Below are 24,810 nucleotides of genomic sequence, written 5' to 3'. Positions count from 1 at the left end.
CTAACTCTCACTCATTTACAGTCATTTTGCTGTGGATTAATGAGCCGTGTCCTTGTTGAATCAACAAATAAATGAAATGAAATGAATGAACATAAAAGATACAGAGATAAGAGAAAAATAGAAAAAGTACTTGAGTAAAGTGCAGTGACGCAGGGTGATTGCACGCGGATACTGTATTTGTGCATTATGTGTAAAGAGACGTTGAACAAGATGCATATAGACTGCAATAAGTATATAAGCAGGTGTGGTATAAATATATGCATTAAAATGGTATTTAATATATATGTATATATATAGTTCTAATTAAGAATCACTGCAGAGCTTATCAGATTGGCAATTGGGTCAACAGAGGGAGAGTTATGGGACATTGGGTTTGGCCCATATGGGATGCTTTGGCTAACTAGAGGGACACCTGCAGTACCTGGGCTGACTGGGTGTGACTCTGGGCCGACCAGTGGACCTGTGGGGCAGTTGACTGGTGCTTGGGTCGACCAAAGAGACATCTGGGCAAGTTTACCATCCCTCTGCTGTTAAATTGGGTAGAAATAAAAAAAGTCCCTTAAGAACCCATACATTTCTCACTCAAAAGAAAGCTTCTCTAGAAACTATCACATCATCTGAGGAGATTCACTTTCACACTATCCCATAAAACCAGGTTGACATTTTGTGCCAACAAAGTGCTTTTAACTTAGATATTTAATATAATCATTCCATCATTGTATTTCATTCTATTTTCCTTTCTACACAGTTCTATTTGACCTGTATTCTTTTTATTTTTAAATAATCAACACCCAGTGAATTATTGTTATATGGTAGATTTTTGCATCTGGCATATAACTATCTGATGCATTATGTGGCACCGGGGACACATTACAATTTCCAGTGTCTTATACAGTTTTTATCATGGCGATAAATCCCTGTCAGTAACCAGCCTCTGGCCTCCACCCATTAGAGACTAAATTATATGTATGTTTTTATGAAGGGGCCCTCCTGGGGTGTAGGTATTAGCAGGTGGGGAAAGGCTAAAAGCCTAAAATGGCCACCAAACCCTGTTCACCATCATCATCAGCATCATCCTCATCATCATCATCACCACCAGCAGCATCATCACCACCACCTCACAAGCCCATCCCCTAGCGTTCGTCCCGGTGAATGCGCCCTGGCCAGTGTGCGCATGGGCGGAGAGACTGCCGCTGTGCGCTGTTATTATTGTAAGAGTAATTTCTTTTTTACGAAAATGGCGTCTAGTCAGGGAGGTGTGGGAGCTGCTCTCCAGAACTCCCAGCACTCCGGTGGTCCTCACTGGAGCCCGGGCATCAGCCAGTCACAGCAGCAGCACCAGCCCCCCCAGCAGCAGCAGCAGCAGCAGTACACGGCCCGCAGCCTGGACCGGACCCTGGACGATGCCGTGTGCTCCGGGATCCTGAACCTGAGCGGCAGGAAGCTGAGGGACTACCCGGGCATGAGCTACGATCTGACGGATACGACACAAGCAGGTGGGTCGCTGCGGAACGAGACAGAACCAGAGTCAGACCCAGGGTCGGAACCGGCTTTACGCGCTGGCTTTACGCATTGTGCATGGCTCTGTGTGTGTGTGTGTGTGTGTGTGTGTGTGTGTGCTTTATTCTGGACGGGCGCATCAACGTGTGTGGATATTCCGACTACTGAGGTGTGCGTGTACGTGCGTGTACATCTGCACACGCACATCCTGCTTCTGTAATTACGCTGTGCACTCTGGCCTCATACATCACACCTTCCACCACCGCTCCAAAGGGGCTCAGCTGCTATTGTGCGCTTGTTTTGGTGGAAGCCAGTAGCTTTTCAGTGGCTGCACCCCCCACCACCACCACCACACCACCACCACCACCCCTGTGAGACACATGAATGAGACACCAGGCGCACCCCAGTCACGCACCGAGCTGCAGCTGGATTTCGGCACCGGGGGCAGAACGTGGACGAGCCGAGGGGCCAGGTGTTGAAACGTGCACGCTCTCTGGATACGAGTCGTGGTGAGCAGCATGTGGTGCACGTACATGCGATCCTCTCGTTTTTCTCCAAAAGCAGACAAAAGATGCAGGGTACTTGCAGCCTCGCCCCCCCCCCCCCCCTTCCCCGCCCCTCTCCCTGCCTGCCTGGGTGCAATATCTTCTGTCAGAGAGGAGGAAGACACTGAATCTGGTTTCATGTGTCACGGCTGATAGAAATTTATTATCATATTTTTTTGAGGTTCCGCAGGAGGTTGGTAGGAATAATCACCCATCCATCTTGCTGCCTCAAATAGCCTGCTCAGTCAGTAGGTCAGTATTAGACTCACGTTTTTTCTGAAGGCTGTGTCGAACCATACATACTAATTCATAGAGAGCGTGTAGAAAAGGCTTTTTCCACTTTCATATCCTAAGATACCAAAGGTAAACCATCTTTGGATTTTTGTGGAAGTGTTAGAGAAATACATGTCTTTATATTGTGGGTAAATCGAGTGAGTAGTCCTTTTCATTAACCCTCAGTGGGACCTGCTCAGTCATTATCGCAGACCTTCAGCAGATGCTCTATCTCAGAATCCCTGTCTCCTCCTCTGAGGTGTCCACTTACCATATGGCGTTACTCTGGTTTGTTGGCGAGCCTCATCCACAGGGGAATTCAATTCAAACATTTTGGTATAGCTCAGAGAAAACCCTTCCCTCCTGGACAACTGAGAGACGTGTACACAAAGTTTGAATATTTAGTGGATCAGATTCCGAGGAGCAGTGGCTGCAGCTTCTTGAGAAAAACCACAGTAAGTGATCAGGTTTATTTAACACATTTTGAAGGTGAGTGCAGATTGCGAATTTTCAGTGTCAGTCATAGTTGTGCAAAACGACCGTGACATCCATTCAGTGCTCGCAATGGATGCCAAACCCGACCTGAACCACTGTTTGAGTCGAGCGTGGTGAATTGATGTGATGTAGTGGTGTCGTTTTTAAATGGGTTGTGATTAGCTTACAGCTCTGAATATATTGGCTCTCTGTCGTGGGGGTGACAGATGCAACAGGACGTTTATGAACACTTCTTATCATACACTGTTTAATTCATCAGCTTGCCTCCATCTACAACAAGATGGACCAAATTGATTGAGATCGCCTGATATGGGATTCTGAAATAACTGCTGCAATCACGGCTGCACGTGATAGTGATCAAAAGAGATATGAGCGAGGGAGCACATGTTTCTGTCTCTAATCAAGTCACTTTGAACGCTGCAGTATTTTCACTCCCTCCACCCCAAATCTTTGTTTCCAGGCCTCGGATAAACGGTGTGCTAGAGGAAGTTCTCACTTTCAAACGTGCAAAGAGCGATCCACACCACGCAGCAGCAGTTTCACACACGCTATCTCTGCTGTGAAAAGAAACAGATGCACGACGCTGCATGCAGCCTTTCACATCTCTGTTTCATCACTGAGACGCTCACAGATCACTGAAGCCTCTGGATCGGAATAAAAAACAAGCTGTTCCCTGACAATTGGTTTGTTTGGTATTTGAAAGTCTTGAAATCAGTGGGTATTGAACTCAGTAGGTGCAGCCGCCTGATTACTCTTCCCCATCTCTCAAGTTGACCCCTAAGAGAGATGGCCTGTGGTCATTTTGTAGATAAAGATACAGTCTGTTGACAATCTGCATGCTTCATAATTACAACCTCCAAGGAAACTAGGTGGAAGGATGTGGTATAGGTCAGGGAAGAACTCAGATCTGGATCAGGAGGGCGGATCCACAACATTGTTAAAAAAAGGTTAGTCTTTATTTAAAAAACATATAATTTCTTTTTTTCCCCCAGAGAATAATTCATGGATCTTGATGCAATAAAATCATTTAGGAAACTGATATTTGAGAGTGTGCAATCTAGTGTAGCCTGATTGAATTTAAAGGGATTGTTGAGCCTTGGCGGAGGTAGATGCGATTTACTGTTACTGTTAAATACACCGTGGGACACTTTGGCCTTGATGCTGATGCTTAAGGTGTGTTTTGGTCTGTGCTGGACTCAATCTTCACGTAATCATCATGTAGCTGTTTGAAAGACCTCAGTCTTCTCATTGTATGTTTGCAATCTATTTTATAGGAACCTTGTATCGCTGCAATAGCTTTTGACACAAAAGTGGTTCAGTTTAAGTTTAAGCTCCAAAATGCACTAATAGAAACTGTATTTTAAAGGCTTAACATTTGACCCTGTTTGGGCCTCTGTAACCCTGCTTCAGTATCTCTTACACTCATCCTGTCATTTCGGTTGAGCTACGATTGCTTAGAGTGCGTTAGGGTGCATTGTTACAGCTTGTGCAGCAGAGGTCAGTTGGAGAAGTTGAATGATTCCACAGCCCCAGACAAAGTTGCTGAAAAAGAAGAACTGACTAATCCTCTGTAACCGTTTTCAGTTGTTTGTCTCTTTGCACTTTATTTCCTCTATCCAGAGCCAGACTGCATATTTAACCACAAGCATGTTTGGGTTTTATTTTATTTTCCATCCATCACATTGCTGGTTTTAGAAAATGACAAAGAACGGGGTCAAACTGAGTGGTCTCCACCTGACAAAGGAGAAGCAGACAGAGAGCGAGGCCAGCTCACACTAGGGCGTCTGTTTGCAGAGTGCTACTGACAGTTTGGCTCCAGTTGGTTTGTTTTCCCATTGGAAAGTGCAGGAGCTCCGAGCCGCTGCCCTGACCTTGGAGAGAGGCTGGGGGCCATCAGCATCAACCTGGGGCAGATGTTCAGGTTCATGCGTGCCCCTGCCTGCCATTACTGTGCCCCTAGGGACACACACACACACACACACACACACACACTCACACATTAGAAAGTGGGATGTGCTTCAACTGCAGTACTGTATGTGTGGTATAGCTAATACAAATCATTTTCTTAACCAAACTCTTTTTTCTGAAAGAACATAATGGTTTATTTACAGGGTTGTTAAGAATAGCTTCTTAAAAGGTTCTTAAGTGCATGAGATTGAGGTTGTAGTTTATTTTCCCCTTTTTGAAGACGTCATCAAACTACAAATCGTTTAACTTCTTGCACTTTGAAGGGGGTTTGGTGTCATATGTAACAGACAAATACCATTTCACAGGGAAAGAATGTGAGGTCAGAGAAAAGATAAAGGAGTGTGATGTTTGTTTCTAACTGAGGGTGCATGTGGGGATTTGAGAGCCAAGAACAAACTGAAAAGCTGCAGCATTCCATGCGTACCATGCCCATACTTCTATCCTGGTTCTACTGGAGCAGGTGGAAACAGGTGGCAACACGAAAAATGCCCATTTCATTTGATTGTGTGAAGCACATAGTACATCTGACATTGTAAGATTGCCTCTCCGTTGTAACATTCTTTAAAAGTTTGTTTCTTCAAGACTCCACAAGGACACAAGGGCCAAAGCGGCATTCTTGTGTTTAATGATCAACCAGTGTAAAAAGTGTCAATGTCACTTAAGTACAAGAACATTGCAGGCTGACTCATTCGAAAGGAATCAAGAGCCCTGATGGTTGAAAACACAACAATGCACTTACAGTAGCTACTTAAATATGTTTAACTGTTGTCAAATCAAATATCCTTGCATGGTATCTGGAGAATAGCAGATGTGGCTTGGATGGGACTCAAAAGAACTGGTAGATTTGTCCGCATGGAATACAAACTACAAAACACACAGAATGCGTCCAATGAGAGAATGACAGATTTTCATTATTCAGCAGTATAAGTGAAGCCTGAAAAAAAGGTCCAAACTGGTGTTTTCTCCCTCCAGGCTCTTTCTCATGTGCCGCTGCGTGTCTGGACAAGACATATGCATACCTGTCAGTGAGAACACAGTGCCTTATGTCAGTAATGATTTTGCTGTTAAATATTTAGTCAGTAAAACTAAACTCAGAATGAAATTATGACCTAGAATGGCATTTATCGACTGGAGATCTTATGACGTTAAACACTTGACGTATAATAATAATGTTGTTTTTTTTGTTGCTCCTTTGTAATTAGTGATTTGAATCAATGGTCGTCTGTCTGTTTCCAGGATATTAAAAGAGTTTCTCATTAACTGGAGATTATTCCCTTCAGTGGCAACCCGCAAGTTTGGAAATATGATACTGATCATTTATTAGGAAATATCTGACAAGCTCGCTGAGCCCCCAAATAACTGCAGCTTCTGAAGTAATGAAAAGAGCGATCCGGAGACGCTCAGGTCAGAAACTTGTGGTATTTTAAGGGCTAGAACTGAAAATAGCTTGTGAATGATTCAGACCAGAAAACGATATTGAAAAAAGCGTCATTTTGAATTACATATATGTTTTTTGGGGATTCGTTTTCGGGCTGCGATCATAGGCTGCAATTTGTGCTTAATTTAGTTATGGATCAACAACTACTATTACTAATTGATTAACTCCTTTTTTAAAGTTATTTGTATTAATATAATCCATCCATCCATTATACCACTTATCCTTTGAGGGAACAGGGAGCTGGAGCCAACAACAGCTGACATTAGGCAAGAGGCAGAGTTCACAGGTCGCTATATTGCAGGCCAGGTACTATTCTGTCAATTTAAATGCTTCTTTGCTTTCATTGCAGAATATGGATCAAATTTATGATTCAATTTCATTCAGTCAGCAAGTAAGTATATTTAGAATTGTAGTATATTTCTTGAAATGGCTCCTCAAAACCTGATAAGGAATCACAATCAGTTATCAAGAGCAGATTGATAGCAGGAGCACTTAAAGCTTTAATCCCTGCAGGAGGTACCTGCCATGCTCCTAACCCCCTGCCGAGCTGCAGACCACACCCGAAACCTGCCATCCAGAAACGATGGCCTCATCTGCTGCCCGACATGATAATGAACCCAATTAATCATGTTTTGGTCGTATTCTGTCTTTTTTATTAATTATTTAACAACATTGGCATTTGCAACAGAAAAGAGCTTTGGGATTGAAGTGGTTCTGTGTCTGTTTCCCGGAAGTCTTTGCTCTTGATACCCGGATGTTTTTGTAAATGATATTTATGTCCTGCTGTATGAAGCTGATGGACACTTTGAATTTTTTTATTGTAGTCATCAACATTTATATTTCCTGTTTCCAAATCCCTCTGCAGCAGCTCTCAGAGGAGAGGGAGTGTAGTCTTGTATTTGCTCCAGCACTCCAGCAGGGTGTAAGTGTAGAGTTTGCTGTGTCATGGGAAGACGTAGCCGGACATGATCTGCACTACTCACTAAAATGATTAGATTGCTGATCTGGCGTGAGGGTGCAGTGAAGCAGAGTGGAGCCTGAAGTGCTCGTCCGCCCGACCAGCCGTGTCCTGCGGGAGCTCTCCCCGACCAGCAGGTGGATAAGAGACCCACTGTGGGCTGCAGATGGTGCACGGTCGGCATGGGTTGGAGGAGGGACACAAGGGTGGAGATGGATAGGCTCGCACAGACTCCCCTCACCTCCCCCCCATCTCCAATCGACCCACATGATTCAACTGCTGCCGAAGGATCCCCAGTTGTAGGGGCTGAAGGGAGGGAGGTGGGGGAGTCTTCCATGTACAGCTGGGTCACAGCATCAAGGGCCGAGCCTCAGGGAGAAGCAGAATTTACTCTTAATGGAAAACAAGTACACGTTACGACCCCAGCTTTGGTCTGTACCCATGTGGTAATTTCTGTTTCCCTTAACCCCTCGACCTCTCCTCCTTTGTGCTGCTGACTGTGTCATGGTCTGCGTCTCACTTCTGCTTACTGGCTGGCTGCTGTCAGAGCTCAGACCACAGCTGCAGAGAGAGGCCTGTCGGGTCTATTGTTGGTCATTTAAAGCTTGTCAGAAATGAATGAAATTAAAAGCACAGACACATACAGTTTTGCTCTTTTCAATGCAGATATGAGCCTTCCATATTGGTATTGGTGTTTATGGATATGAAAACTTTTATTCTACAGAATATAAATGCTGAAAATATATGCTCTAATGTTTAGATTCTAAGTAAAAAATAAAAGATTTTTGAAATATTCTTTTAAAAACCATTTGTGTTTTCTTTTTATTTGTAGTAATTTATAATGAGGTTAATATTTAAACTGTAAAATCTCAAGCCCTCGATAACATCTATTTGTCGTTACGGTCTGATAACGGCATCCTAACAATCATTTCCAATTATTACATATATATCGGCCGATGTTTTGATATTGAAAGTCTTTACTCACGAACATCGGTATTTGTATCAAGTCCGAGAAAATTCAGATTTCAGATTTATGTATGAGGATAAATGCTCTTGTTTTTGAGGGGGTCCCAACATATATCACTATATAACAGAATAGAAATACAGTTGTCAAAAAAGCATATGTCATTACAGATCAGCTTTTTAAATATATATATATATTGGCAGATATATCGACACTATTTAATATCAGCATTAGCCAACAAATTTAAATTTTCGTCAGGCTGTACTCAAAACACCTTGTAACCTTGAAGGTGAGGATTACATGTTGTTAATATAAAGCTACTGATATCACATTTTGTAAATGCTTAATCCATCCTCAGTAAACAGTGATGTCTGAACCGATGGTCAGAGGGTGTTAACTGTCACTAAAAGCCCATACACTGCAGCTTGGTTATTTGATAAATGGTGGTAGTGAGATGTAATTGCATTCATTAAGTGGATAGAGTTTGCAGTAGTGTGTCCTCTTCCAGAGGGGACGGAGTAGCGCCTGTGTTAGGTGGGACAGAATAATTGAAAGCTCATTGTGTTTGTTTATGCTGAGCAGCTCCTCGCAGGTCGGCCTCTAATTACTGTGTCACCCAGAGATAGACGCCTGCATGCAAACACACACACACACACACACTCACACACACACACACACACACACACACACACACACACACACACACACGCACACACACACAAATTAGAAGAAGCTGAATCAATACATGTCTGGAGTCGAATTCTGTAAGATGAACAGCAGTCTTCTTCGCACCTCATAGTAACTCCCATGTATCTTCATTTGAACTGTTCTAATAGTCGCTGTATTTGTGTCAGGTTGTATTTATCGGAGAACCAACACAGAGGGTGTAGTGTGGATTTTCTGCGCATGTACGTGTGAGCATGTCTTCCGCTGTGTGAGTGATTCAGCAACCTTGAGGGATAATGGGCCTCAGCTCAGACTCATGCAGACATGCAGGATGTGTAGACCACTGGAGCACAAATGTGGTGCATCATATATATATATATATATATATATATATATATATATATATATATATATATATATATTTTATATAGATTTTCTTCATGCATGTCTCATGTTTCAAAGGATCCCTTCCATTTCACTGTGAACACACAGTGAGCTTTATGTCTTCTCACCATGTGCCCAATATAAAAGTCCAAGTATCTAATTTTATTGATCTGCTCTTTTTTTCTTCAGTATAACCCTTTGGGAATATATTGCATTTGTGGTCTCGCCTCTAGTTTGGCTGTAAAAATAGCAAGCAAAATTCCGTTTGTTCCATCTGACTCAATCTAATTCATATCTGGAAGTAGGAACATCACAGCCTTAAAACAGCGGACCAGGGACTGCAAGCCTCTGGACTTCAAGATCTCAGATGTCTTAGAGATGTTTTATGGTAAAATTGTAAACTACTTTAAGATTTATATGAATGGGGGAGAAATTGGGGGCGGGCAGCTGAGAATCAATCTTCACCATTAGTATCGGCTTGAATGCTTCTTTGCTTCGATGTTCTCAGGCAAGAGTGCCAGTATGTAAATATTTGATCATAGGAGCCACATGCAGATTATAGAGGCGATGCTCGTTTTGATTCTCTTGAACAGGGATGACATTCGTATACATGTTGCAAAATAGAAGTACCCATTCTTACCTGCAGGGCATTGATTTTGCAGCAAATTGGCTTTAGCAGAAAAACAGAGCACAGTTGAATTAAATGCAAAAACGGTATTTTTCTATACCTTTGCAAAATAAATGTTAATGCTTTTAGCATTACTGGCTTTCAAGTATCTAGACTTAAATATCTCAACAGGTGCTGAATGGATTTTTGTGAAATTTGGTACAGATATTCATGGTTTATGAGTGACCCTATAGCTATCATCAGGTTAAATGCATTCCCCCATTGGCCTACATTATTCTGTATTTTAATTGCTAAGTTAACTTGTTAACATGCAAAATTAAGATGTGATTAAGGTGTAAAAATACATACTTCACTTGTTTGAGTAAACACCATTAAAATGTGTTAGAATGATCAAGCTCAGAAAGGTAAAATAGCTAAACACGTTTGTAAATGGTGGCAAATTTCCATCTTCTTTTATTTTTCTTTCTTCTATTGCTTACAGCGGATCCTTCGAGAAGTAGGAATTGACGTGATCACTTTCCACCCATTCATAGAAATCTAGATGCTTCGCTGTGCCACTCCAGTGAGATCGATAATGGAAATAGTGGGGCTATCATTGCCAGCAATAATAAAACATCAAGGCCCAAGATTCTGGTGTAATGTTAGACCGGTGTTCGATGAAGAGCCACACCCTCTGCTCTGTCCCAGAAACGTATTGATCGGGCAAGCCCATGGCTACTAATGTCTGAAGGAAGAACAATGCAAGAAGTCCAGATCTTGTAAGGTTCATGTCTTTTGTTCATTCAGAGTACACACATTTTATCTGCGTCCGTCTCTCCACCCTGCAGATTTGTCCAAGAATCGTCTCACAGAAGTCCCCCCAGAAGTGTGTCTGTTCGCGCCCCTGGAGTCGCTCAATCTCTACCACAACTGCATCAAGTGCATCCCAGAGGCTATCATCAATCTGCAGATTCTGACTTACCTTGACATCAGGTGGGTCATTGCTAACACTATTGGGATCAGTGATGTGTGCTTAGTTTTGTGTCTGGGAAGAGCCGCTTGTTCCCCTTTCAGTGCACCAACAGGGTGAAAATGCTTTCAATGTACGAGAGGCATTTCCCCTTTTGCTGAAACTCAACTCCAGTACACCAGATACTCGCTGTTACATGCTTCTGAGTGCAGTTTTAAAGTAAGTGGATGTTTTGTCTTTGCTCCGCAGTCGAAATCTCCTGTCCGTTTTGCCGAAATACCTGTTCAGCCTCCCCCTCAAAGTTCTGCTTGTGAGCAACAACAAGCTTGTGTCCATCCCAGAGGAGATCGGCAAGGCCAAAGAGTTGATGGAATTGGTGAGTGAGCGTGTGTATAGACTTGTGTGTGTGTCTGTGTGTGTGTATGTTGTGCAGCCAGGGCAATCCCTTTTCCTACTCTTTGTCTCCCCTTGCAGGACGTGAGCTGCAATGAGATCCAGGTTCTGCCAGCTCAGGTGGGGAGGCTTCACGCCTTACGAGAACTCAACATCAGGAAGAACTGTCTTCACATGCTGCCTGAGGGTCAGTCAGTCATGTGTGATGTTCTTTGAAGAAGCTCAATAATAACATGTGTTTTTGACGGCACTTAATTCCTCACTGTCAAGAGACACATCCTCCACAACGGCAGATTGGCATGTCATGCTGAAATACGAGAAAAGTACAACAGATTAAATCCACAGTTACATCATTATCCATGGTTACACAATAAATCATGCAGCCTCTTATTGTGTGTATATTCTATCAAGTTAAAAGCTTAAGGAATTGGCTGGGGGCCCTTGGCTGTGTGCAGTGATTTTCCAAGCTTGACCTCTGTGTAACAAAGACATAGACCCTGTTCATACCCGATATTAACATCCGTCCTGATCGATCTGATCACAAGTGCTCAGCGTACAGGTCTAAATGTCCTTAAATGTGTCCTGAGACCTGGAAAGAGAGAAGAAGAGACCTTGGCCACGTATGAAGCATCGCCCCTTCAGCTGACATCCCCCGACCCGCTCTGGTTTAAACATATCTCTATGCTTTTTGTCAGTATCCATCCTTTGATTTGTGACACAACATTACGACACGAAATCAGACACCTCTGTAAACTCAAACCACATATTTTGACCTTAGGAAACACATGTGAGAGTCGTGTTTATCTGCATGTTGAGCAGGGCAGCGGGATCGGATAACAAGTGGTCGCATTCAGGAGGAATTCTATTTCCCGGTGTGAAGAGACGGACTTAACGCTGACCTCTTAAACTCGGATGTTAATAACAGGTCTGAACAGGGCCACAGATGCAGTCGCAGATACTTCTTCTCATTTTGCATGTATTTGAATTTGAGTGAATTCAAAAACAGTTTGACACGATTGCACCTTTTAAGTGGAAGATGATGCTCCGAGACTCAAAATCTTTTAAAGAAAAATCTGCATTAATAATATTTCAGAAAAAGAGATGTTGGCATTTACCAGGTAAGGAGAGGCTAGAACCAAAAATGTAAAGTACAGATGTTATTGTTTGCATTGTGGGAACTGTGGGTTCTAGTGTTTAGGGAGTTTTACCAACCCTAGGGACAAAACACAAAGGGTGTTGCATTATGTCGACTAGATCTGACTCACGACAAAACCAATGCTGTGTTGGAGGCAGTGCATCACATCTTTATCCAACTATCGCCTTATCTGTCCTTGCAGAGCTGGCTGACCTGCCCCTCATCCGACTTGATTTCTCCTGCAATAAGATCACAGAGATTCCTCTGGCCTACAGGAAACTCAGGCAGCTGCAGCACATCATCCTCGACAACAATCCTATGCAGTCTCCACCCGCACAAGTACGTGCAGTCACTTTATGGTGTTCGTGCATCTGATGTGGATTTGAACCATACATGTGGTGTTGAATATGCAGCACAAGTGCGGGTTTTCTGGGTTTCCTGTAAATGTGGTTGAGTTGACAGGATTCTGTGTCCCTCATGTTCTAGTAAGCCTGGTACAATTGCACCATCTAGTGGAAAGATGAATTTATTTCTCAGTGTAAATCTTTTTGTGTACGCTTGTGTTTCAGATTTGTCTCAAGGGCAAAGTGCACATATTCAAGTACCTGAACATCCAAGCGTGTCGGATGGATAAGAAACCAGACACCCTGGACCTTCCCTCCCTCGGCAAACGTTGCCTTCCACAGCCACTCACAGATAGGTACAGACACAAGTATTGCATTGCTTCATTGGCGCCTGTTTGTTCATCTGCTGGCAAGACTTCCCAAAACATAACTGGCAAGATTTCCTGGGAAATTCGTTTTTTTAACATTTAGAGATAGGACATTTTTCGAAGTCTTCACTGATTTCATGTATAAAAGTTCAGGATTGAAAAAACAATCGGGTATGCAGAGGTTTTCTGCTCAACTGAGCTAAATAATAACTAAATAAATCCTTCCTTCATTTATGTGTTTTCATTATATCATGCAATCAAATGACATCTTATCAAGTGCATATGCAAATAAAATGTTCTCATGTACTGCGATGCACAGAAAATTTAGCGAGCTGTTTGTTTTGTATATTTCCAGCATAGAAGATATTTATCCCAGTAAGAACCACGGGCCTGACTCTGGAATTGGGAGCGACAACGGTGACAAGAGGCTGTCGACAACAGAGGTCAGCGTTCAAGCACACACCATTTACTTGTCACTGCAATGCCAATGCATTACCAGTGAGTTTTACTGCTTTACCAGTGGGGTCTGTGACAATGGGGATGTCTGTATTCAACCAAAATTAAGCCTTGCTATCAACACCAGAGGAGAAAAACAGTTTCATAAAAAGGATGGATGAGACACAAACTGGCAAGCAAGAAGCTCCATGAGGCCGACTGGTGGACAGATGGGGAATAACTGGGTTTAGAATGATGAGCCGTGTGTATGTGGAGGAATCAACCTCTGTGAGAGACACAGCTAGACTGCCCCTGCTGCTGAGCCAAAGTACTGCACAAGAAGCAAAAATAAATTATGTGTACAAGTTCAGAGGTATGAAGTGGGCTATAATTCTGAAATTCAAACTGATGGCAGGAAATGGAAACAGCTTATGTAGAAGTGGAATCAGGTGATATAGAAATAACGAGGAGTTTATTATAAAAATCACGTGCACACATTAGCACATTGAGTTCAATCCTCATTCTTTTCATCTCCTGCAGCCTTCCGACGACGACACCGTCAGCCTGCACTCCCAGGTTTCAGAGACAGCCCGTGCTGACGCCCTCTCGCTCCTCTCAAAAATGGACTCTTGCAAAGGTCACCCGAAATAAGTATCACACATTGCCTTTGAGAGAGATAGCAGAGACACGGGGTTGTTGAATGAAGTGCCTGAAATTTGACAGTTTATTTGATCAACGCGGATGCTTCCTCCCTCTATCAGATCAGGATCTCTATGACTTTATAGATCCCAACCACGACGAGGATCCTGCTCTTTTAGAGTCTGAAGGGCAGCAGAGTCATATGTCGTGTATAAAGGTAGGAAACTATCCATCATGCACTCACTCACATGTGGAAAACGTATTTTGCCAGCATTTGGGAAAAAGGATGATGACAAATGTCAAATGTGTAGAATCTACCCTTAACCCTAACCCTCTTCTGAGAAAGATTAAATCAATTTGTGGTGATTATCATGGTGTGACTGTGTGTGTTTCAGGAACTGGAGAAAGTTCTTCACATGTCTCAACAAAGCAAAGATAAGGACAGCTGGAAAGAGGAGTCAGGGTGAGTTCATTATTTAGTCATCCATCTTGTTTTGTAGAAACAAATCTTGTATCATAAAATGCAATGCTGACTAACATGTTACTCAGGAGGATCCGTACCTCTGCAAGGCCCAACAGCCCCCTTATGAAACCAGATATGAATTGATCCGATTTCTAATCAGATCCGCATTGCACATAATCATTCTCATCAGTTCCCTTAACTTGCCTGACTCTTGATTTTGTTCACTCTTGAAGTTCATTGAATTTGGGCCAGATTGCTGTATTTTGCTGGCAGGTTGTGTGTGAGGGATCCTCTGTGATGACAACGCCTTCAACTTAACTTTGACCTCATTGCAGTTCTGACAAGGAGCAGCTCGTTGAGGAAGAGGACGATGAGCTGAAGGAGGTGCTGGATCTGAGGAAGATCGCTGTTCAGCTTTTGCAGCAGGAGCAGCAGAATCGGTGCGTGGACTTCGCTCCTTCTTCCATCACCTGATACTAAAACACTGCACATTAGTTAAGCTTTTCATTCGCTGCACTGCTTAAATCCATGTTTCTTTTCGATGCTCTCTCCTTTTTCCTCATCGTGTAACATGCCGCTCTCATCACCTCCCGTGTCTGTGGGCTCATTATGTCGTTTCTCAATATCCAGATAGACGTTTTCTTCCTTTGTCCCCAAATATCACTCCATCAGCCCCCACGTGACCTCTTCCCCCCCTGCAAATCAAATTCTGCTTTACTCTCTCTTTTCTCTTTCTCTCTTTTTCTCTTTCTCTCTTTCTCTCTTTCTCTCTCTCTCTCTCTGTTCACTCCTGTCCTCACCTGATCATCTCTTCTTCCCTGCTCTCTCCCCTGACTCGGCTACCGCACATTTGATGTACGGCTTCTAGACGGCGATCCTTAATCTGTAGAGCAGAGAGTCTTATTCACCGACGGAGAGTGACTGGCCGGGCGCACAGGTAAAGGGAGAGATTTTCTCTATTATAATTTCCTCGAAAGTTTGCGTGTCATACGCATGACACATGGTATCACTCACATTAGTCTCTGGTGTCTTTCTTTGTCTACTAAAGTAGTAAAGCTTTTCAAAAGCCACTGTCTCATGCATGCATCACCTGTGTTTTACTGTCTTTTATGACTCACTATTCTGTTTGACAATGTTTTGAGGAATTAGGGCACTTTTACCACAAGCTGGGTCATGCAAATTTTAAATCTCGATAAGTGTTGTGTAAATCAGTCCTGTTGCCCAAAAGAAGTGTGGCATGAAGACAGGAACTCCTGAATACACTCCGGTTCTTTGTGCAGAGTGGTTTCCTTTAAATATGACTCATCCCAGATGTTTTGTTTTTCAGGCCGTATTCAGAAACATATCTCTGTGAGACTCCAGTAGGAAATGCATCATGTTTTATGTGTCATCGTAATTTTGTAATATTGTGTTAATAAAGCGTTGCACCTGTAACTGAATCTCTGTTTTTCTGCAGGTTCCTAAGTCACTCTGGAAGTTCTAGCAGCAAGCCAAGGGCTCCCCCTCAGGCTGCTCGAAGGTAAGTAATGAATCATTGTATTGTACCAGAACCTGTCAGCGGCTCAGCTCACTCAACAGAAGTATGCATTAATAGTGGGGTATAGGTGAGGATTCCCGGGAACCTGTCAGGACTTCTCCAAAGTGCATGGAACAAGCTTCCTGTCAAGCTCCCTGAGAAACTGCAAGTGTACCAAGGAAGATAAATGCTATTCTAAAGGCAGAAAAGATATTCACGACGTTACTTTGTAAACTATCCTCATTTTACAATATTCCTTCCATAAATGCTTAAATCTGATGCACAGTACAGACATATACGGTATATTCCCCTCAGACCCAGATGAAGGAAAGCTGTTGTGTCTTTCTTCTAGTGCTTCTCTGGATGAAGGAAGCAGTGGAGCATCAGTGCTGAGCGGACAGGTAAATACTCTTCTTCCTCCTTTGATATTTTTCTCTCTGGAGGATGCGGAGAATGATTCTTATTTTTAACTGTCGGCTTTTGCAGCCCTCGTCTTCCTGCTCCTTTGACGACAGCCTGAAGACGGATCAGTCAGACTCCGAGCCTAACTGGCCCGATGTCCCACCCATCCTCAATCAGAATGAAGATCGCAGGAGGAACAAGTACCTGAGAAAAGATTATCTAAAGGTACGAGCACTTAATTTGTGTTTGGTCAAATGGAAAACAGAACAAACCTGATCAGTGGTGTGAGGCTAAATTCTGGCTCTGGGATGATTAGTAGCCAGGGCAGACGTCTCTAATCAGTGGCTAACTAGAATAACACTAAGTAGACCACATGTCACCCCAACGACCCAACAGTCACCTTAAATCCAGTCAAGCTGCACCAAATTACACACACTCATAGATATCAGTTCCCTACCCTCGATGACTACCCCCTCTATGACCCTCTATGACTACTTTCCTGGGAAAAGTGACTACTTTCCTGGGAAAGTAGTCACAGATGGGTAATTGTTGGAAATGTCCCTCTAGCAATGTTAATGAAAGTGAAAAAGATTTCCTGGCTCATCCCGGAGCCCATAACACATCCCTCCACCAAATCCTTTCAGTCTAGTGTACAGGGGTGTTATGATCCGTGGATCATACCTGAATAGCTGGATACAGTGGGAAACGCCTATTAAACAAAAGAATCAGGTAGCAACAAAGATCCTTGGAAAGGTACCAGGTGTAATATGATTCAACCTTGAATTGTGAAATAATGTATGATGATAGAATATAATAACATAGGATGGAGTTCCACTTCCAAAATGGTAATAACATGTTGCGATGAAATGGGTTAGAAAAGGCTCAAGATAAAGACAGTTCATTCATTCAGGCACACATATACACAAATGTATTATTCCACTTCCAACATAATTTTGGGTGGTCCTTTGATCATCTCCCCGATATTTTGTTTATCTATCAAATCTACATTGACATATCTTCCTTCCTGACAGAACAAGTGTCAGAGTTCTCGGAAAAACTGCGGGAACGAAGACTGTGACGTAAGTGTGATTTATAATCACAAAATAACTTTAAGTTAATTAAATAGTGCCTGTATCTGATTTTTTTTATGAATATGTTTTCTCTAGGAGGGTTTGCGCAACGCTGAGTTCAGCACCACCTTGACCGTGTTTGGACTAAAACCAAGATCAGGTAACGAGATATCGCCGCTTGTTTTACTGCTATTGTCTTATTTTAATGGCTCAGGGTTTTCCTGTTCATTGATATTCACAGAACTCATGGATAAACACCCACATCTTTCAAAAGCGTGGTGGACGTGAGGAAATTCACGACAAGCTTCAAAGTCCATGTCCGCTTACAAGACCTTTCCAAAGATAGTAATGAGACAGATACTTAACACACACCATTTTTGCAGGTTCATAAAGTCATTCCTCATATCCAAAGCCACATTTTTTTTTGTTGGCACAGCAGCATCCTTTCTATGGAAGTGGGGAAGGTTTCTCAGAAACTGCTGACTTTTTTTTATTAAGGAGTGCATTAACTGTTAAGGACAAGCCTGAGCAGGATTGATGTTTCTCTTTTTGCTATTGCGGTTGCACTTATACAAGATGGTTAGAGGTAGTTTGATTTATAACAAAATTCATCTCATTGCATTAACTCTTAATTAGTTTTGTACATACAATCTTGATTGAAAACAATACATTTCAGCTCTCAAATAGATGATGTAAGAATTACCACACCACCCTTTAAAAGTGGTCAATTGCATGTACCTCCTATTTGTTGTGTACAGTAGTATACTTGACTAAATATACTTAGTTACATTTCTGTGAATCTGGTTTAATGCCATATATTACAGGAAGTTGAGTTACAGGAAATCAAGAAGCTGCCAACTCAAATAAAACAATCTGTATGTGCTGCCATTTCAACGAAACCATCCAGAGAGGAAAAGGCTCATTGAGAATTATGGGAAAGTACTCATGCTAGGTGGAATCCAAAGGAAAAACAATTTAGAAAAGGGCACACTGTCTGCGTTTACATTTGCACTAGTATCCTGTTTATTATCAAGTCTTTGAAATATCCTGTTTGTTGAGCTTCATATCCCAATTTCACTATCCTGGATAAGCCCTTATCCCGTTTGTGAGAAACCTGGTTTTACTAGCTGAGTACTCCTGAGTACTCCGTAAGTAACTGCTATATTCATATTTACCATCGCCCTAATCTCCTGTTGCTGGCAGTGAGGTGGATAAGCGAAATCTGCAACACGATGTCTGAATTCAATTAAGCTATGGCCACTTTAGGCCAAAGAGGTCCCACTTACAAGAGCCAACAAGCAGGAATCAAAACTGCTGGTAGGCTGTGTGGATGTAACCCTGGTAACGTTAACCATCACAGTTATGAGGAGCTAGGATAATTGAACCTGCAGTGATATTTCTTTCATCTTTGTTGCAAAGCTATGCCACCCTTGTCTATTTTACAGAAATGATATCCAGATGTTTTGTTTGGATGTCAGTAGATATTGGGGCTTTGGTTTCTGGCCTCGCATGAATACATTTTACGTGTCCAACTCTCCTGGTGGAATGTGCATGTACAAATCCTGTTTATCGCCCCGACCTGAAGCAGATGGTGAACCTGCTGTTATAGTCGGTCATACTGTAGCTATCAAACAACGGAGGCTTGTCTTTTCTGTGTATTTTTATCGTGAACTATCAGTAATGTGTTCTTTCAGCCTTCACCAAAGGAAGTCGACAAGAGTACACCTCCACAGACCCCAGCTTCACTATGAGGAGGAAGATGGAGCACTTGAGAGAGGAAATGGAGCAGATTGGACTCTTGCGTCAGGTCAGAGGCTTCACGGCTTGTTTGTTCCCTTATGCATTTTTTGTACAAGGCAATGAGTCACTCGAAAAACCAAAGCCTGTCAGATCCTGCTATTGTCTACAATGTTTATAGCTTTCAGTAAATCTGTGGATGCACAATCAGGTGTCCAGAGAATATGTGACGTCAGGAGTGTTCTCATTTAGGAATTCAAATGAGTCACAACTTCACATGATGTCCTGATAAAGTTGAGTCATGATTCCTGTCACATCTTATCTGATAAACAGGTGCAGATACAGGGTTGGGGCCATGGGGCGCACTGGCCCTAGCTGAAATCTGATGCATATAAATATGACAACGTGTTGACTAAATCATTTTATTTTCTAAGCATTTTTGAAGTACACAATGTTTTTGAACAATACTATTTTCAAAGTATAATTAAAGATGGGGGACTTTTCACATGCCTTGATGTACCTGAGGAAAGTAAACGTTATTTACAGGTTCTTTTTAGACTTTCAAAACTGCAGGTGTGTTTTACAAAAGGTGTTTTACAAAAGGAAGAAAAGACAAAAAGAGGATAATAGAGACACATGATATGCTACAGTGTTGAAGGACACAAAGCGGGAGTCTGTTCCAAGGCTGAGAAGCAGCAACAGCAACAAAAGGAACACGGATAAAAATAAATCATGTCCCAGCATCAGTTACATGACATTTCATTTAGGTGACGCTTTTACTCAAAGCGACTTAAAGTAAGTGCATTCAACCATTAGGGTGCAAACCCATAACACCAATAATCAAGTAAGTACCAACTCCAAGTGCTACATGTTAAGGCTGATATATGCTTCTCCGTTTTTACTGACACGGACAGAAACAAACAGAGAAACGTCCTCTCCGAGCGCCTCGAAAAGCTTTTCGTGCACCTCTGATTTTTCTAACTATCCGTGGGCATTTCGGAGAGCCTAGGGACAGCCCTTGGCTGTGATTGGTCCGGTAACGACAGCATTTCGGAACAACATCATTTCCGGACCTCAAACTTCCTGTTTCTTTCCCTATATCACAATAAACCCAAACACAACTACGATTAATGTGACAAGTGTGTTAAGCCAGCGGAGTTGTCCGGCTGATGGTGGCTGGTTAGAGCACTGACGGCATGTGTGTACGGTCACATACGGTTATAACGCCCTGTCAAAACGGCGCTAGCGTGCTAGCCACCATGCTAACTGCGGTGGTAACAGCGCAACAACCCGCTGTCACGACTTTAATTCCACTTTTATCATGACACTGTTTCTCAAACACCGTCAGGTTAGAAGCAAACACTGGGTAGTAGTTAGTATCGGGAGTCCCTGCTGACTGTGTGGAAGCTGGGGGGGGGGGAAGCTAGCTGCCTCCGTGTAGCTTCAAGCCGTGGAATTAGCAACACAGTTCGGAAACAAGACCGGGGAACCGCTGCGCTAAGAAACTATAACATCAGCATTTTGACCCGCTGGGTGTCACTCTATTTCTCTAAGCTCGTCTTCCGTTGCGCCACCTACTGTTTGGCGGGGAATTGTTTTCAGACGCACAGTCGTCGGAGAAGCAAAAATCAAAAAGAGTCCCTAGGATCCGTGCGTCCCTCCGCGCGCCACGGACACGGAGATGCATACTGGAGCCTTATGTCCAAATGATTTTTTAAATTTCTATTGAATTGGTTGTTAAACATCATCTTCTTCACCAAGGTGTAGTCGGAAGAGATATGTCTTCAGTCTGCGGCGGGAGATGTGTAGACTTTCTGCCGTCCTGATGTCATTGGGGAGCTCGTTCATTTATGAGCCAGGACAGCAAACAGTCGTGATTTTGTTTAGGGGTTAGCTCGCAGTGAGGGGGCAGCAAGCTGATTGGCAGGGGATGGGCTGGGGTGTAAGGTTCGACCAAGTCCTGGATGCAGACTGGACCTGATCCATTCACAGCACGGTACGCCACTACTATTGTTTTGAAAATGATGCAGGCAGCCACTGGTAACCAGTGAAGGGAGTGGAGGAGCAGAGTAGTGTGAGTGAATTTACCTGCGCTGCCTCCTGAGTGAGAAGCGTATTCCCGGGATGTCAAACACCGACATGTATTCTGTGGAATCTATCTGGCAACACCTCCTCTGTGAAAAAGTTTAATTACGCTTTGATTATAGTCTCAATTAAAATGAAGGTTTGCCCTGGCTGCTATGAAACATGAAAATTAATCTTTGAACTGTACCGCCTCTCCTTGAGGCTCTGGGGCAAATGGAACCAATCCAGCCAAGCAATCTCTCTGGCATGTTTTTGAACTGTGCGACAGGCATCTGTCTAATGACCTATATCATGTGTTTGCAGAACGTCGAGTCCAGACTCAAGGTGTTGCTCCCAGATGATGTTGGAGCCGCTCTGATGGATGGAGTCGTCCTCTGCCATTTAGCCAATCACATTTGTCCTCGCTCGGTCGCCAGCATCCATGTGCCGTCACCCGCAGTGGTAGGCACATCAAACTTAATTTTCAGTTATAAATGTACTTGAAAAATGGCAGTTACTAATATTGCTTAATAATATGTTGTTTCTTTGTTGTGCTTTTACTTGCCAACATGACTGATATATTCTGGTTTCCAGCCAAAGCTAAGCATGGCTAAATGCCGTAGGAATGTGGAGAACTTCTTGGATGCCTGTAAGAAGCTTGGTGTTACTCAGGTAATATAATGCACAGCTTTACACCGTATTTCTGTTCGTTATTGTTTGTTTGAGGAATAGTGATGATACATTCTACATTTAGCTGAGCTCCCACTGAGGGACAATGTCTCCCATTGCTAATATAATGGGGTTAAGAAGAAAATCTATCATCATTGTTTTTTGGAAGAAATCTCCAATTACACATTTTTCAAAGTGTGCCCTGCTCGTAGTAGCTATTCCATGATTACCAACCCTGTATGATGGAGAGGAGAAGCTGCCTGAACTCGACCTGTTTTAGTTTCTTTTGCTGTGACTAAAGTCTCTCTGTGACGTCTCTGTGTGATCTCAGGACAAGCTGTGCCTGCCCCATCACATCCTAGAAGAGCGTGGCCTGGTGAAGGTCGGCGTGACCGTCCAGGCTCTGCTCGATCTGCCTGCACTGAAGCCTTCACAGCTGTCGGCCGTTTGACACAAGCCTGAATGTGCATCCAACCTGCAGCCATCCAGCCAACTCCTGCCCCCAGCCCGAACCCACAGCCTGTCTCCAGGGACCTGAGAGCATTTTCTGCCTGACTGAAACAGGAGACGGGAAATACCTCTCGTCTCCTCAAATGATGTCAGCCGTCGCCCACTTCCTGTCCATCACATCTTTATTTGTGTCCTGCTCTATAGTTAATGGGGTCATCCGTTCTGTGTGTGGACTTGCGATGTGTGTTTTCTGAGCTGCACAGTTTGGGCTTGCTGAGAAGGGACAGACGAGACAGAGGGTCTGAAGACAGACCTTTGCTTCTCAACACGCTCAGTATTATCGAGCCCGTAAGTGCCAGTGCTAACAACGTTTTTTCCAAGCAGCTGTTGGACACATCGGCAGTGAGGAGATGACGGACATTTAACTCACTTTTTCACCACGGAGACCTAAGCGTTAGCTAGCTTCGTAACCCCAAACCACTGCCTGACCTCGAGTGGCTCTCACACTCTTGAGTTTCTTGAGTAGTACTTGGAATTTTCCCAAGAGTTCTGTTTTATACAGTTTGCATCAGGTCCACTACTGCACCTCCTGTTCAGTATCCAAGCCTGATTCCTATTTGCCAAGTATTGCATTTTAGCAATTGCATCCCCTCTGCTTATCGAGGGAGAATGCAAGGCTTGCCCCTTCTGAAGGGAACTACAGTTGGCCCGTTTTGAACACGGGTGTGGTTTTTGACATATTTACAGATCATGCAAAACTCTGCTGAAGTTTTTTTTCTCAATACAAACCTGCATGCACCCGGGGAAGTCACATCGGACCACTGTGAGAACATGTTTGACTGTTGCCAAAAGCATGAAGCTCCTGTTTTTTGTAGCATTTTTTGCAGTGTACATGCAAGTTTTCCATATTTTAAAAATTATCGGTTTTATACTTTCATCCCAGTTATTGCTTCTCATTCAGTTCAGATCATGGGTCTGCCATGTTATATCTAAAGCAGATTTGTATTGCTTTTCCTCAACTAATTTATAACCTGTTTGTACTGTGTGTGTTTCTGAGTGGAGGGGTTTGAGTGACAGGCCCCTGTGATGATCACTCATGCAATTCTCCCGCAAATTCTCACAGCCCCGCGCCGCCCTGCTGTTTGTGGTTTTCAACCACAGTTCATTATTATTTCAGGGAAATTATTTATGTATTTATTCACTTATTTTATATTTATATTTTCTTGCTTTGTGTGCCTGAACCCTGACAATATTTTTTTCTAGGTAGGTTTTTATAGTAGCTAACACTGGCATAAGATTCTGCCACAAACATTGTGCAAGAGCCAATCATGTTTGTGTGATTTACAGACGTGTTGTCTCAAATTCAAAGTTATCTGACACAACATTGTTTGTCTTTGGAAAGCATCCCTTGTATCTGCAGGGCAACACCTGTCTTCTTGTCAGGTTGTTGGCATGCAAGTCTATTTGATTTGTAAAATTTCCTGTGGCACTATCTGAGGTTGGCATCTTTACCCAAGCCAAACATTACCCACATGACAATAGAGGACACTGGCTTTTAACAGAGCTGAGGATTTCATGAGCTGTATTGATATGACATCAGTTGATTATCGATGAAGTCACAGGCTTTGCTATATTCAGCTACAGGCCTATAAGGCAGCCTTGTGACTCAATGTATTGTAAAGATGTACCAAATTGGTTTTCTTGTCATTGTGTCAATGAGCAGTGCAACACCTAAAAACATCAAACATTGTGCCTTAAGGTCAAGATCTCTTAATTTGTTTCTTTTGTTTATTAAATTCGACTGTAATTTCTTTCTTTCCAACCCATGATTTGTAGTTTTAGACTCAAACTGTGCTTCTTTTTTTTACATACAAGTGAATAGGATGTTTCAGATTTTGTTTAACAGAAGCTGGCTGCTGAACTGGAGGAGCGACGATCCACTTTTTCCTCTGGTCAAAAAAACTGCTAACGCCCACTAACATCCGGCTTTTGTCTGCAATGGGAATCGAAACAAGCATTCATTCTCGGGTCCAATGACTCTGCAGTAGCCACCAGATTTAATTGGCAGTGCTGGACACATGTCACCCAAGTGATCGCCCTAATTTGACAAACAGCGAGGTGAGAGAGCACCTTCGTTTTTTGTGCATTTGTGACATCGTACAAGATCCACAGAGGAAAGAAAACATAACGGCAAACTCCTCTACTGACAAAAGGAGTCAATCTCCTTCTTGAGCAGTTTTACCCACATTTATGAAACCCCTGCATATGCTGCTAATGTTGGTGTAAAAGAGGTACTAGAGCTCAGTGTGTCTATGGAAGTCTACTTGTACTTGAGGTTTGAGTCACTGACTAAATCA

At 42.9% G+C, this 24,810-nt stretch overlaps 1 protein-coding gene across 1 annotated transcript; it reads left to right on the top strand.

The window, feature by feature from the left end:
- Positions 1-1,237: 1,237 nt before the first annotated feature.
- Positions 1,238-23,047, top strand: lrch2 (leucine-rich repeats and calponin homology (CH) domain containing 2). Its single transcript, XM_061085978.1, has 21 exons — positions 1,238-1,496; positions 10,647-10,791; positions 11,018-11,144; positions 11,243-11,348; positions 12,499-12,635; positions 12,866-12,996; positions 13,364-13,451; positions 13,984-14,080; positions 14,205-14,299; positions 14,478-14,545; positions 14,881-14,985; positions 15,414-15,482; positions 16,002-16,064; positions 16,414-16,462; positions 16,548-16,688; positions 17,495-17,542; positions 17,630-17,693; positions 19,228-19,340; positions 21,659-21,796; positions 21,929-22,006; positions 22,335-23,047. Exons 1-21 carry the CDS (start codon positions 1,238-1,240, stop codon positions 22,452-22,454), a joined length of 2,241 nt encoding a protein of 746 aa, XP_060941961.1. The 3' UTR covers positions 22,455-23,047.
- Positions 23,048-24,810: the final 1,763 nt, after the last annotated feature.

The sequence above is a fragment of the Limanda limanda genome, chromosome 14 (assembly GCF_963576545.1).
Source record: "Limanda limanda chromosome 14, fLimLim1.1, whole genome shotgun sequence".
In the NCBI taxonomy this organism is placed as follows: Eukaryota; Metazoa; Chordata; class Actinopteri; order Pleuronectiformes; family Pleuronectidae; genus Limanda; species Limanda limanda.
This window is presented reverse-complemented; position numbering and strand designations above follow the sequence as displayed.